Source organism: Pantherophis guttatus, chromosome 3, assembly GCF_059756535.1.
Source record: "Pantherophis guttatus breed Tessera chromosome 3, ASM5975653v1, whole genome shotgun sequence".
Lineage (NCBI taxonomy): Eukaryota > Metazoa > Chordata > Lepidosauria > Squamata > Colubridae > Pantherophis > Pantherophis guttatus.
Genome location: NC_142065.1, coordinates 148737306 through 148753310, shown reverse-complemented (window position 1 = coordinate 148753310; position 16005 = coordinate 148737306). Strand labels below are relative to the sequence as shown.

Here is a 16005-nt window from a genome sequence, read left to right as displayed (position 1 = left end):
TCATCTTTTCATTTTTCTATTTTTTTTTCCTTTTATTAGTTTGTATTAGTTTGACTGAAGACATTTGCGAGTAGATTAATAGATACCACTTCGGTGGGAAGATAACAGTGTTCCGTGCGCCTTTGGCATATGCTGACCACATGACCACAGAAAATGTCTTTGATCAACGCTGGTTCCCTCAGCCAAGTAGAGGTGAGCACCGGCCTCTAGAGTCAGACACGACTGGACAGGGCACCCTTTACTATTTTAAATATATATGAATATCATCAGATGAAATATACAAAACTGAACTGGACAACAAAGTGGAGATGATGTTGAAACAGCAAAGTTGTGAAAATAGTTCTTGGATAATACACATCCAGGACAATTTAAATTTTTGCACAAAACCAATTTCTGTAAGGGTTTTCCAATTGCTCTTGAAATCAGAAAGTATAGTATAAATTCATCCACATCTTTGAAAGGGATATAAAAAAAGCAAATACTCTCTCTTATTCCTCAGTCGATACTGATTTATGAGCCTGTATATACACCTTCTTATGTCAAAAACTAGATTTGTAATAAAGTGTGAGCAAAGTCACTAGCATTAGGTAGCCAGCAGATGGCAGAAAGATACTGAAATGAAAATAATTTCTAAATCCCCTCTGGTTAAGACAGGATTATTGTCCAGAAAACTCTACTAGTCCTGTATTAAAAGATATGCTAAATTATTAAAAGGTTACTTGCTAAACCGTGACATGTCTGTCTACTGAAAATTCATTTGAACTTTACATTTTAATATAGCTAACAAGAAACAAGCTAATTCCTTAATTACTAAGTGTATACCTCTCAAAGTCACAGTGAAAGCCATGTGAGATGCACAGCTATATAAATTTATAAACAAACAAACCTACTACGCCTGGTCAAATTGGAGCAGAATGAGCGAGAGAACTGTGTGTGCATGTGTGTGTGCGCGCATGCATGTTAAAAAGGATTTTAAATTGTGTGTTTTATTGCTGTCCCACAACAAATTTTTTTCAGTGTTCTCTGAGATGTAAAACCTATGGTAGCCTGAAACCTCACCAGTTAATCAGGTAACCCAGTGCTGTTTCAATTGGACACAATTCCCAAGGGTTAGGGTTAGCTGCCCAGCAACTCCTTCGGGAATTCCTGGTAGAGGCCATATATGTGCCAGGAATCCTGTTTGGCTCTTGGTTCCCACTTCTCTGCCCGCCGTTGTAGCTGACATGCTTATTTTACAACAGGGGCCTCCAAGCTACAGGTTGACTTATGACCACAGTTGAGCCCAAAATTGATGTTATTGCCACATTTTACAACCCTTTTCGGCACAGTTGTTAAGTGAATCACCGCAGTTAAGTTAGTAATAACTCAGGGATTAAGTGAATCTGGCTTCTCCATTGACTTTGCTTGTCAGATAATCACAAAAGGGGATCACATGTTTTTGGGACACAGCAATGGTCATAAATATGAACCAGTTGCCAAGCATCTGAATTTGGATCACATGATCATGGGGATACTGCAAAGGTCGTAACTGAAAAACAGTCATGAGTCACATTTTTCAGAGCTGCTGTAACTTTGAAGGTTGCTTGCAGGACAATTTGCCACGGCCAACTTTGCCGCGGGACAACTCATTGCAGGACAATTTATAACAATTTTGTTTAATTATTTAAAATAAATAAAAAATATTTTAATTTTTGCCATTCACATTTCATTCTGTCCCTCCTTTTGCATCCTTTCTTTAATGATTCTATTCCACCAATTTCTTTGATATTAGTGTAACTTTTGTCCCGCAGCAAGTTGTCCTGTGGCAAGTTGTCCTGCAACAGAGTTGGCCGTGGTGAACTATCGTAGATCCGTCACTAAACGAGCTGTTTTAAGTCGAGGACTAGCTGTAATCAATTTTAAGAGTTGTAGAATTCAACTCCCTGATTTTGGTTTTGGAGACCCTTGTTTTATAAGAACAATTGCTGGCAACGATACCAATTCTACTCCAGGTTAGGCGCACCTACAACAGGAACGCTGAGCTGTTGGAAAAACCGACCGAACGTTAAGTAAAAAGCTCGCTCATCCGAGCAAGGATTTCATCACGGCGGCGGCCAAGACAATAACACAACGTCCCTACCTCCCCCCCCCCCAAAGTCTGGGCCGACAACTTGCACAGCCTTTTTTACACCCAATTGAGAATCTTGAGTAAAATAAACCGCTCGTAACATCCCCCCCTCCCCCCACACACAGCCCTTTTTCTTTCAGATAGCGGGCGAAGGAGGAGACGGGAGGGGGGGGGTTGTATGTAAGCGTCGGGGCACGGAAAGACACCGGCCGAGATGGTTCAGGCGCCCCGCCTGCCACCGCGGCCAGTGACGTTCGCGTTGCGGGAAGAAGGCCGTTCCGGGCGGCGGTCCATCCTCCGCCTTCGAGCGAGGGCAAAGACAATTTGCTGACGGGCTTGCGCCTGCGCAGTGCACAAGGCAAGGCCGCCACAAGCACGGCGGAGAAGGCTTTTGGGCCGGGCCATGGCAGAAGCCAGGAAGGCCCCGAGAGAGGATGGTGGTGGTGGTGGTGGTGGCGGCGGCGGCAGTGGGAGCGTCCCCCGGGCCCAAGAAGGAGAAGGAGAAGGAGAAGAAGAGGCGATCAGCGCGGGGGAATACTCCAGGCGCGTGCACCAATGGCTCTGGGACTCGTACTGCGGTTACCTCAGCTGGCAGAGCGGCCTGTCCGCGCTCATGGCCGGAGCAGCGAACGCGGCGGCTTCGGCCCCGCCCCCCGGCGCTTATTACCACAGCAGCAGCAACCCTTGCTATTACCTCCTGGCCACCTCCGTTGCCCCCGACGCTGGCTCGGCTCCGGCCCGCGCGGCCCCGGCTTGGCCCCCGCCCGCAGTTCGACATGGGCCCCCGGCTCTCCGCCCCGCTCCTCCCACCGTCGCTGCCCCAGCTGGCAGTTCCCAACGGGAGCCTGGCCGACCGGCAGGTGAGTCGCCCTTCCAGATGAAGAAGTGATTGGGGGGGAAGGGGAGGGAAACTCGGCCGAAGAGCGCTTTGAACGCTTTGAGAGGGTAGAAAGGATGGCGCGAAGGTGAGCAGTTGGGATGCCTGAGGTAGGCTTGGAGCTAATTTCCGTGTTAACCGTGGCTGGTACAGGTAGTCCTCGCCTTACAACAGTTCATTCAGTGACCGTTCGAAGTTACCACGGCGCTGAAAAAAGGACTTAGGGCCGTTTTTCACACTTCACAACTGTCATAGCAGCCCCATGGTCACGTGATCAGACTTCAGTTGCTTTGCGCCGGACTCGTATTGCGGTGTTCCCCGAGGGTCACGTGACTCCCTTTTGCGATCTTCTGACAAGCAGAGTCAATGGGGAAGCCGCATTCACTTAACAACCAGCTGACTTGACAACTGCAATGATTCACTGAACAACCGTGACAAGAAAAGTTGTGAAATGGGGCAAACTCACTTTACAGACGTTTCGCTTAGCAACATCAATTTTGATATCGATTATGGTCATAATTGAAGGACTACCTGTATGGTTGGTGTGTGTTTGAAGTCTTAACCCCATCTGGAAACACCAGTGACTTCCTACCACTAGTCAGGGTTGAAGTAGAAAGAAGTCTGCCGAAGGGAGAGGTGTGTTTACTGCATAATGGGATGACTGTCATAGAAAAAGTTTGTGGTATCATAAAAGACTCATTTAATTTTTCTATAGCAAAAGGTTTTGCAGATTAGGATCCACCTTATCAGATACTGTGTACAGTACTTAAGATGTCCTAATTTTGGAGTGCATAAACCCAGATGGGCACTGAGACAAGATGAACCCACTGGAAAAAAACAGGTAGTCCTCGACTTAAACAATTCATTTAGTGACTCTTTGAAGTTACAATGGCACTGAAAATAGTGATTTATAACCATTTTTCACACGACAGTTGCAGCATCCCTATGGTGAAGCGATCAAAATTCAGCTCCTTGGCAACTGTCTCATATTTATGATGGTTGCAGTGTTCAGGAGTCATTTTGTGACCTTTTGACAAGCAGTCAATGGAGAACCCAGATTCACTTAACAACCTTGTTACTAATTTAATAACTGTGGTGATTCACTTAACAAATGTGACAAGAAAATTTGTAACAAATTCATTTAACAGGTTTCTCACTTAACAATGCACATTTTGGGCTGAATTGTCATAAGTTGAGGACTACCTGTAATTAAGACTGTATTAGGACTACAAATGCTATAAATCCCATTATCATAATGTAGCACCATTGCTCTTCCTTGTAACAGATTTATGCATTAACCCTGCAACATAAGGCCAGGTTAAACAGGAAGCAGTCATCCTCCTATCTTAGCCTCTTGCTAAAATGAAATGGCTCTTTGTTTTCTATGGATGTAATGGAAAGGAAGATTAAAAAAAAATAATATGACTGCTCTTAAACTTTTGTCTCATTTCAAAGGTTGGAAGAGCAGGTTAGTCCCAATTCACTCTCTTTGACCTTTGATTAACAAAAAGCACACACCTAAATCATTTAAATCAACCTTCGGCAGGTTAAAATTATTGGGGCCGCTCTAGAAATATCTGGTAAAAGTGCTTGTGGAAGAATGATAGATGACTCAATAAATGAATTATACTGTATATTGCAGTATGAAATGAGTGCACCCTAAATACAGAAAATGAAATACAATGCTTAGTATATGTATATAATTGCACTGATACACTTACTTCTGCCCTCGGAGCTGCTCTCTTTCCATCTCTCACTGAATTTTCTCAGGGGAAAACTTTTGGTCATATCCTCTTTCATAAAATAGGGAGGATGCTTGTCACTGAGCTGTTTTTCAGTTGTTGCTCTGTTCTTGTAACTATTCTTTCCTTCAGGTTGAGACTTTCCATTTCTTCCAACCTTCCAGAAATGAATAAAGATAGAACTTTTTCAAAGATCATTTGGTTGAAACGTTTGTTATTGCCAGCTTTAACTCACTATGTCACTATGATTATTTACAGTGGTTTATTTGCTTTTTTGGGGGGTGGATGACTTGTTTTATTTTTTATTTTTATTTATATATTTATCCTTGTAGTAGCTTTTTATTACTTTACATATTTGTATTTATTGTGGATACCTGAAGTATTGCAGATGTTTTTGTTGTTGATTGTGGAGAGCCTGTATTGATTCCATGGTATACAAATAGAATAAATAGTAATAGTAGTAATTTTATTTCATTTACTACTTAGAGAGACAAAGGAACTTACATGATAAGAAAGTTACAATGAGAATAACACAATCTTTGAAAATTGGGTTGAGGAATCTTTTGGGCTGGTTCTTGAAGGTACATCTGATGAGTTTTGAAAGATTTCTATCCTACTGCTTCAGCCTCTTGTCCAGCAGTTCAGTCTATCCATGAGTTGTTTTCCCCACCTAATATCATTTTCGGTTATCTTGAAAAGTTGCAATGGGAATACTGTAGTGAAGAAGTCTCCTTCCATCAGTCCAGTTATACGAAACTGGATTCATTCCTCAATTTTGAATTTTTAAAAAATAACAGCAGAGAAATGAGCAGAGGGTTTTTTCCTGTAGTTACCTCTATCCTGATCTATGACTGTAATAAATAATTTTATATAATACAGCTAACTCATTAGCCTTAGCAATTGAACAGTGGAGAATAGTTCCTGGTTTGCTGCTGAGAATGGTAGCCAGGAACTGGTACTTACTGAAATACTTTAATAGGAGTAGTAGAGTGGCTTTGATTATGGCCCTGCATGCCTGGTGACAGCATTAGTATTGCTTAACAATATTAGGTAACAATTTTTCATTTCTGTATCTTTGGAATGAGAGATTCAACATCAGCTTCTCTTATCAGTCCCTAGTACAATAGCCTCTTAGTGTAAGGTGCCCTGCTCCTCTTTTAAAGAGCATGGCTATGGATCAGATCGTCAATTAACATCAAGAGTTTCCTGGTTCTCTATTTACCAATCCTGACAAATCCTGGCATAAACCCAACCCACAAATTAAATAAAGGAGCAAGATCGGTCCTATAGTTGATAGAGAAAAGGTTTATGGTGTCTTATGAGAGAGTGCTTGGTATTTCAGGTCAGGCATTAAGTCTCAATTGTCTAATAACAACATGGCACAGCAGAATATGGCTAGTGTTCAATCCTTTGTGAAGTCCTTCTGTACATTGCAGCTATCTTTGGAAGGGCAGAATTATATGAAAAAATATCATGATATGTAGTAAAATGTATAACCTAATGCAATTTTCAGTTGTGTCCCTATCTTAAGCATGAGTTTATTATCACTTGAAATGTAAATTAGTGTGCAAAATGAAATGTTTAATTATCTGACCTTACTGATATTACAGAGTTTGTTCTATGATATTTAATGCAAAATAAATTATCTGTTTTTGTTCAGGTCGTGAATACACAATCCCATCTTTGGCTCATCGATTTATAGCAGAGATGGTGGATTTCTTTATTCTTTTCTTTATCAAGGCATCAATAGTTTTGAGTATTATGCACTTAAGTGGAATAAAGTAAGTTGCACAGTACATAATCTATTTAATCAGTTTCATTATATCTGCTGCTTGCTGTGTTATATATTTAGTTCTAAGTACAGTAAACTATTTCATTTCAAAGTGCAGGCATGGATCATACGAAATGAGTATATATTTCCTTCTTAAAGAATTTTAAAAGTAAAGGGTGTTTTCATGGCAGCTTTAGCTATTTGTCTCCTGTGTTCAAACAGGTTAGAATAAAAGTTTTTAAAAAATATTGTTTCCATGTTCCTATCTGTTCTTGTTTTGGCAGTGATGCTGTCTAGATGTTTTGTTGGGATGGCAATTGCCATGGGCCCCATTGATAAATTTCCCCGCTTCTGTACTTTCTCCAAAGAAAATTCTACAACAAATATGGATTTCCTCCTATTTAAGCTGCAAAGGGAAATTAGCAGAAGTCTTGTTAATTTCACCCAATCTAAAAAAGAAACACAAAGGCCTACCACTATACTAGTTCACCTTAAAAAGAAAGTCAAGTCTTTCTTCATGCCATCAATAAACCTTTTAAAAGAAAAAAGGTGCAGCTAGCATTTCACCAGTTCACCTCAGAGAGGGGAAGAGCCAAATGATTCATTTTTCCGCTGTGGAAAGGTCCCTTCAGAAGGGAGCAGGCAACCCAGCAGCTCAGGCCAAAATGGCCCTGAAAAACAGGAGCTGGTGACCAGAGAAGACATTTTTGCCACAGCACACACCTTAGACATTGGAGCAGAAACATTTGCCAGCAGCCAAATGAAACAAAGCAGCCATGTCTGCCATCTAAAATAAAAAAACACTATCTTTAATGCAGATCAAGAAAATATGGCAAAAGTTAATCACATGTGCTGAGGATGGGTTGAGGATGGTGTCATGTTTCTGTCCTCAAGAAACAGTTGGTGAACCATTATCATGCTAGAGCAAGCAAAATGTATAAAAGAGCTCTCAAATGCCATCTTCTTTGACAATATTTTATTATTAGTGCTTCCAAATTTAAAATACATATCTTTTGTACCCTGAATATTCTTCTGAAACAAAAAAAAGTCCACTAAATAAAAATATTTCCATTTACAGTTTATATTACCTCTAAACTATACATAGAATAGTATTGCTTATTCATAGTATTACTTATTGTATTATACTTTTGATGCAGGGATATCTCAAAGTTTGCTATGCACTACATTATAGAAGAAATAGATGATGAAACTTCCATGGAAGACTTGCAAAAGATGATGATAGTGGCCCTTATCTACAGATTGCTGGTCTGCATCTATGAGGTACACAAATTTTACTTGTACAAACAATAGAATATCTATTTTGGAGACTATTATCTAAACCCATATGTTTTATGAATTTAATTTTAATTTTTAGTTAGGTTAATGAGATTATATTAACCTAATAAATATTCAGAATATTTATAAAAGCTATTGACATCCAATACTGCAAACTGTAAATAGCAACTAAAATTTCCATTTCACCAAGAATCAGAAACTGCACAAAACCATGTAGATAAGAGCAAATTTTATTCACGATGACAGAAAATAAGCTATCCCTCCCATTACAAAGGTAGTCCTTAACCACCATTTGTTCAGCGACCATTCAAAGTTATGATGGCACTGATTGAAGGGACTTACAACTGGTACTGAAAGTTTGGACCATTGCAATGCCCCCACAATCACATGAACAAAACTCAGGTCCCATGTACTTGTGACCAGTTGCAGTGTCCCACAGTCATATGACCACCACTTTCAATCTTTCCTGCCGTCTTCCTACAAACAAAGTCAATGAGGAAGTGTGCAAGGTCACAAATTTTCTCCCACCTTTCTATGCTTGCATGCATTATGTACACTTCCCCTTTCACTTGGAAACATTTGCACCCTCTTTTTCTGCCTCCCTGCACTAACACATATGTATGTACGCATCCCATTACCTCTTTCCCCATCCTCCTTGCAATCATACACTCCACATGCCCTCTTTCCATGGCCTATTACATACACCCCACACCCTCTTTGCCCAACCTCTCTGCAGTTACACATACCTCACCCCATTTCTTTGGCCTCCCTATGAAGACATGCACCCTGCGCCCTCTTTCCTCGGCTGCCTTGTGCTTGCTCACATGCGTGCACCCCAGGCTCCCTGCAATTGCTTTTGTCTTGCACCTCATTCTCTGTGGCTTTTCTGAGCTCATACTGCACCTAGCACCACCTCCCCAAATTTCTGCTTATCCTGGCCAGACCTCCCAGGGCCCTCACATACCCCTCCAGCAACCCTGCTCTTTACCTGAGTCTCCTACTTCACATTTGATGACTCACGCATCTCGAATTATGGTGACAACAGGGACTGCCTGGGTTGCCATTACAAAGCAATGTGATCATGTAATGTTGCACTTTAGAGTCACGTGTCAATCTCAGTCCCAGTTGCAGTTGTAATTTGAGTACAACCTGTAGTCATCTCTGTTATTATTTCAAATGTGTATTATATTTGGTTGATCTTGCCTCTAGACAGCTTCATTACTGATATCACGCATGGTAAAACATGTAATTTTAGTTATAAGAATTTTTTTTCTTTCAGATTATTTGTATTTGGGGAGCTGGTGGTGCAACTCCTGGGAAATTTCTGCTAGGCCTTCGAGTTGTGACGTGTGATACATCAGTACTTATTGCACCAAGTCGTGTGTTGGTGATACCATCATCTAATGTGAGCATAACAACGTAAGTTTTATTTTTGTCACTGCAATATTATACCTATATGAATCCTTAGATGTTTTCAGTAATGTTGTATAATCTACATAATGTAAATATTATTAGATTTACATAATTTTTATTCCCTACTTCAGCTTTACGTTTAAAGATATTTTACAGCCTGACTAAACTCAATGCAGACTTGGGAGGGTTTTTTTTTTTAAGTGAACCAAACTAACAAAGCATTGTTAGCAATAAAATGTATGTAATAAATCTATCTTCAGCCATTTTTGAATTATATTAGCTGAATAAATTGGGAAAATTATTTATAGCATGCGTATTAATCTTAATTATTTGCCCATTGTTGGGGGACAATATATAATGAAGAATAAGTCATGGTTATCTTCCTCAAAGCATTTTTATATTATTTTATTATATCATGTTTCGGCTTCAGCTGTGCTAAATTGATTTCCAATTGTAAGATTTATATTTTCAGTAATTCAATTCTACTTTGAGGTTTGCCTAAACAATCAGACTGTGTGTGATTAAGTAATTCAACAGTATTAACATAATTATGTAGGACTCTAAATTAACTGGAATGCTATATCACAAGTTAAGCTTTATCACTAACAATCAGTGCAAAAACGTTGCTTGACATCCTGTCTTTGGGATTTGTAAGGTAATGTTTCCTCCCAGAAAATTAATTAAAATCTACAGATATATCATTTTAAAAAATGGTAACTTTTTTCATAATGGCAGGAGAATGGTGTTCATTAAGTAACGCTAGAAATTAAACTGTGCAAAAAGTAAAAATATGATTGCAGAAATGTTGGCTAATTCAAAGTAGAAAAGACTCATTAGAAGAGTAGGAATAGAAAAAACCATGTTTACTGATGTATTTGACAATATTTTGAGCATTTTTGTTTTTAACATATAACTCTGTCTATAGTCTTCAATTCAGGCAACAAATTCTAAAGATATGTCTGCTTTTTCCTTACAGGTCTACAATACGAGCTTTGATCAAGAATTTTTCTATTGCTTCCTTCTTTCCAGCATTCATTACTCTCTTATTCTTTCAACATAACAGAACAGCCTACGATATTGTAGCAGGGACTATAGTAGTTAAAAGATATGGTCTTAGATGATACTCAAGGACACTTTTATTCCACTGTTCAAATATACTGGAGCCACTTTGCTGGATTTCTGAATCTCACTCAAGAACAGTGCCAATTACAACCCTGAGTCACAACATGAGTGCAATAAGTCTTGGGGACCAGTGCTGAATGAATTTGAGAATATTTGAACAGAGCCAGAACACTCAAAATCTTCAAAAGTCATTGATAGTTTCAAAGGAATAGTATTTCTCTTACGAGAGGAATACTAATTCTGTATCAAAAGATAATTTATTTTTTATGAAAACTAAACCATTGTCATTATTGGAGCAACCAAAGCAATTACAGTGTTTTTGAGAGAAATTTACAACAGAGAATTGTATGTTTTTGTTTTGGTGGATTTGTAAGTGTTTGCTACTCATATAGAAGCCTTATTAATTGCTCACACAACCATTGTATTTTAAATACTGAAGAAATTTCTGTACATGTGTTAAATGTCTTGCATGATATGAGTATCTTGAACAAAATACAAATTCAACATATCAGATATTATGAAGGCAAGTAAAACTAGTATTAATTAACAGGCAAATACTGAGAGCTTTGACAGTACTGCTGTAGACAACCAAGACAAATTCAATTTAACCCCTGCTTTGGATGGTTTATAAATTGTTTTCCCATAAACTTAAACTTTCAAGTTTTCTATAAAAGCATAGAAAATTTAAATCTGTATTTTATTGCGTAAAACAGTTATTTCAGATGTATTTAACAACAGCCAAACTAAACTTTGAATAAACCAGAGAAAATTTATGCATAACCTTTTGCACCATTTTATAAGAAAATGAGGGTTCTTATTTTAAAATAAATCACACAATTGCTAATGGAATACAAAGTGTAAAAATGTAAATTTGTACTCTTATTTTATCTGCCTGTGTGCCTGGATCACTTAAATTATACTTACAAAATAAAGCCTATTTATTTTGCATGATTTATTTTTATATATTTATGTGAAATAGCTGTGTTCTCAATTTTTTACATCTGACACACTAATTTAATAGTGATATTGTTAGTTTTCTGTTCGTTTAGGTAGTCCTTGACTTAGAACCATTTATGATGGTTGCAGTGTCCTGGGGTCATGTGACCATCTTTTGCGACATTCTGATAAGTGGAGTCAATGGGGAAGCCAGATCCACTTAACAGGAAAGTATGTGGCTGAGCTCTCACTCTTATCCCTTTGGTGTTCCTATTTCACTTCCTGAGATTAGTGGAAATGCTGAGACTTAAATGGCCCTGGGTAGCTTCATCTAAAACGGGTGCTAAACTTGCGGGTCACGCCCACCCCTGGTTTAGCGAAGGGGGGAAAAGTCGCGATACATCACGTTAGGACGTGACGCCGCGAGTTTGACACCACTGATCTAAAGCATGGGTATCCAACCTTTTGGCCTGCCTGGGCTGTATTGAGTGAAAAGGAATTATCTTGGGACACATAAAATGTATAATATTGTTAATGTATATAAATGACATGTTAAAAATTTAGTATCTTGTGGGGCTGCATTACTAGCTATCCAAGGCTGCATGCAGCCCATAGATCATGGGTTGGACACGACTAGCGGCTAGAAGAGTTGAGATGGCACCATGATTAGAGTAAGTCAGCTTAAAATAAATAGGATGCAACTCTATCTAAGGAACTTTGTGACTCCCTATGAATCATAATTCAAGGCATGGAATGGTCTAAGCTCCCTATTAACACTAATTGCAGTTGCATCATGTCTTAATGTGTTACTTGGACTATATCCCAGAGAAATAAACAGGTGAAAGAAAATATTAAATCCCTGTTCTAGTGAATGGAAGAAAACATCAGGTTATGAATGGATTTAGCCTGCCTTTATGCTTCCGCTGTCTCTGCTATCTGTTATTATTTAAAAAGCGTAGTTTGTGCCTTGCTACCCAGTGCCACATTTCTACAAATTTAGCAAGACCTGTTTAGTAGGTGTTTTATGGCTTACTATGTCTTTCCAAGCATAATCACTGTAGAGAAAAGATTAAACTAACCCTTTGATTACTCAGCTTTGTGATAATGATTAACACTAGTAATTTTGTCACTAGCATAGAGGTCAACTAAGATAGCAATTAAAGTTCAAATTTGACATTTATGATGGACTGGATTTCCAGGAAGGAGGGGCTGCTTTCCAGAGGGCAAAGAAGCAGTGGAGCTTGGAAGGAGGAGGGTTAAAATGACTTTTCTCTAGCACTTCACACAGTATATCTATAATTATGCAAAGAGTTGCTTTAGCCTGGCAAGATTCTGTTTATAGGTGAAAAACAATAAAGGAAACTCTTCAGAAATAAATCCACAATATAGTTCTTGGGGCCTTACAACATTACAGTATTACTTATTGCCCTCATTTTTGGCATTATACTGCAATATTTCCTGTATATATTGCCTAGTATGAATACATTCATAAACCTGAATCAAATAGTTGGGAGAACCAAGACAATTTCATTTGAATGTATTAAACGAAACCCATCACAGATTGTTCTACAATTACAGCTTTGTGAAAAATGTATTTCCTTCATAAGTATACAGTTGCAAGTGTTATTTTTAAAGAAAAGCATCTATATTCAAACACCATGTCAATTTGCTCATTTAATACATCAACTGGATATTTCTATTTTCCTTTTTTGAAGTTGGCTTTTAATTATAGAAAATTATAGAAGATTTTGGAAGACTTTACTATAAAATCTCTCTTCTAAAAGATATCTCTCTTGTATTAACAAGTTGGCTTGAATAAAGGTTCACTTTTATATTCATGTGCCTTGTTATATTTCTTGTATACGTCTCTTAAAAAAATTAACTCTAAATTTGTGATGTAGTAGATGGCAAAAAATGAGAGATAGTTAGGTGTAGTAATTAAGGCATCAGGCTAGAACCTGGGAGACGATGAATTCTAATCTGCCTTAAATACAAAGCCAGGGAGTGAGGGGGCGGGGTGGGGTGAGGTGACCTTAAGCCAGTCACTGTCTCTCTCAACCTAGGGAACGGACAATGGTTAGCCATTTCTGAAAAATCTTGCCAAGAAAACAGCAGGGACTGGTCCAGGCAGTTGCCAGGAAACAAGACTGACACAAATGTACCATAAAAAGACAAGCAGAAACACTGCTTTGCAGAATGCCCATCTGGCAGCAGTACCAATTTGTCGAAAGCAAGTCCCAAGTATTATACTTATTCAAATCACTATAGCAACAGCCACAAAACAACAGCATTATAAAGAGCAAATGGACAAAATGGAATCAAACTAAAATGTCAGATGAATTATCCATTAAGGTCACAATCCTCTGGGGCCTTGAAGAGATGAGAAGTGAAATGTTTCACCAGCAAAAAAAGTACAGCATAGAGTAATTGATTTCCCATTGCACTAGGACCTTAGGGAGAAAGTGGTTGAGGTGAGGATTGTTGGAATGAGAGTGGAATGGATGTGAGCTGTAGTGGTAGGTTCCAGACTTTTCCTCCATAGGGTTGGAATTTATTGAGAGGGCTAATTGCTCTAAGTGGAATATAAAAGGTGGGTCGTGGAGCTTTGAGATCAAATGTGGTGTGGTGTGGTTATATTTCCACGTCCATGAACTGTGGGAGATGCGATGAGAGGTGGTTAGTTAGTCGATCCAGAGAAATGAGGACTTGTAATTTGGTGCTGATTCTCACTGGTGATTTTCTTAATGACAGGATGGGAAGTTATGTAAGCTTGTCATGATCATGTGGTTTTCCACCTAGCGACCACAGAAATTAATAAGAGTTGCCTTTTCCAATTGTGATTGATAAATGAGGACAACCTATAGCAGCAAAGTATGCTCACATTTCTGTGTTTAATATATCTGCATGCTTATCCAGTGGTTTTGTTAAAGATTACCTGTTCCCTTTAAGAAAGGAAAAAAAAATATGGAGATTATCCTGCAGGCATGTGTAATAACAAGTGACACGTTGGTAAAATTCTTTACAGAAAAAATGGTCTACTTGTTCAGAATTGGATACTACACGGGAAGCGGCTTAGTAAAATGAGTTGGGCAACAGCTATAGACAGAACCGACTGTGGCATATTTTGTCACCTGTGAGCTGGATTCATGCTTTATCAGCCCAATTTGTGTGCTTGAGAAAACACCTCTGAACGATGGGGGTGATACCAACTGGCTTGTAATAGGCAGTGGTGAACTTCTTTTCTACATGCATTGTCTATCTTAGATAAATGCTGGCCAATTGCCAACTTCTTAGGTTTTGAAAAAGGTGGCAGGGATTTAATTATAGAGGATCCTAGATCCTAGAGGAAATGGGACTTTTTTTAGTTGAGTTTCAGTTCAGGGCATGGACAATTTTTGTTTTATTAATATTTATATGCTGCCTGACTGAGCAGTTCACAAATAAACATTAAAAATGAAACATATATACAAAAATTAACAAAAAAAGATTGGGATAAACAAAGATCTTTACAGGAATGAAAGAATCCACCCAATCCAGAGGAGATATCATTCATCTTCACCAAAGGCCTGGGCAAAAAAATTAGGTCTTCAGCCATATAGATCTTGGGAGGCAATCTCATTCCAGAGGGAAGGCTCTCTTGAAGGGAAGGGACATAGATAACTTTGTTTCATTTAACCAACCCTGTTAAATCTACTCAGATACTACCAGACAGGCAGTTCCTCAAATAACCAGGCCCTATACTATTTTGGGCTTGAACAACCAGCATCTTCAATCACACTCAGGAACAAATGGGCAACCAGTGCAGCTTGTGAAGCAGATGGGTTACATGGACATACTGCTGCTTTCTGTACCAGTTGAAGTTTCTGGGTGGTCTTCAAAGGCAACCCTATATCGAGTGCATTGAAATAGTCAAGGCATGAGGGACTCAGATATTGAGGAACTGTATGAAGAGCTGCTTGATTTAGACTTTTTTCCAATAGAAAAAGCTGCAACTGATGCATTAGTTTGTTGAGATCTTGAAGGACAGATCAGATCTTGTTTAATCACAGTATTCTCCTCCCTGGTTGGGAACGGCAGGCAGCGCGGGTAAACTCAGTCAGTAGACCAATCAGGACCGGGTCTGCAATGACGTTTAGCCCCGCCCTTCCTGCTGCTCTCTCCAGTTTATCGACTCGGTCGACCTGGACGGTTTAGTCTCCTGCTGTTCTTCACAATAAAAAAAAAAAAAAAAAAAAGAGTAAAACAAACAAACAGCTCTTTTAAGAGCTATCTGGGCGATCGAGAGGCCTTTCGGCTTGGAATCTCCTCCTGTTCCCTGGACGGCTCCTAGCGTCAATCAGGTTGCCGGCTGGCTCCTTATCAGGCTGGGCCCACGAGTTCGCTCCGGAGCCCTGTCCTGCAACGCGCTCGCCCCCTCTCGCCCTTGCTGACGTTTTCGCTGCTATTTATCAAGCCTTTGCTTAGCAGCTTTTGGCGAGCCTCCTGGCGCTTCGAATTTCGCTGATTTGTCGTGTGTGGTGCGCAGTGAGTACTGGGGCCTTCCCTCCATTTTCTCCTTCGCGCCAAAACTTGATTTGCAAGATGGCGGACTCCCGTTCATCCAGAGCTGGCCGTGGGACTGTCCCTAGTAATTCAAGGAAGCGCCATAACAGCGATCCTGGGGAGGGCAATTCAGGGCTTCAGAAGAGCCATAAAAAGCCCCATAAATCATCTCAGCTTAAGAAGGATGAACAGCGTAGGC

At 39.4% G+C, this 16005-nt stretch overlaps 1 protein-coding gene across 2 annotated transcripts; it reads left to right on the top strand.

The window, feature by feature from the left end:
- FAM8A1 (family with sequence similarity 8 member A1) lies at positions 1–11279 on the top strand. Of its 2 annotated transcripts, none has more exons than XM_034429190.2 (5): positions 1–2967; positions 6387–6507; positions 7655–7778; positions 9073–9198; positions 10183–11279. In XM_034429190.2, the coding sequence occupies exons 1-5, from the start codon at positions 2511–2513 to the stop codon at positions 10264–10266; spliced, it is 912 nt and encodes a 303-aa protein (XP_034285081.2). In that variant the 5' UTR covers positions 1–2510; the 3' UTR covers positions 10267–11279. The 2 variants fall into 2 exon arrangements, with proteins under 2 accessions (XP_034285081.2, XP_034285079.2); XM_034429188.3 differs by having other exon boundaries at positions 9073–9212.
- Positions 11280–16005: the final 4726 nt, after the last annotated feature.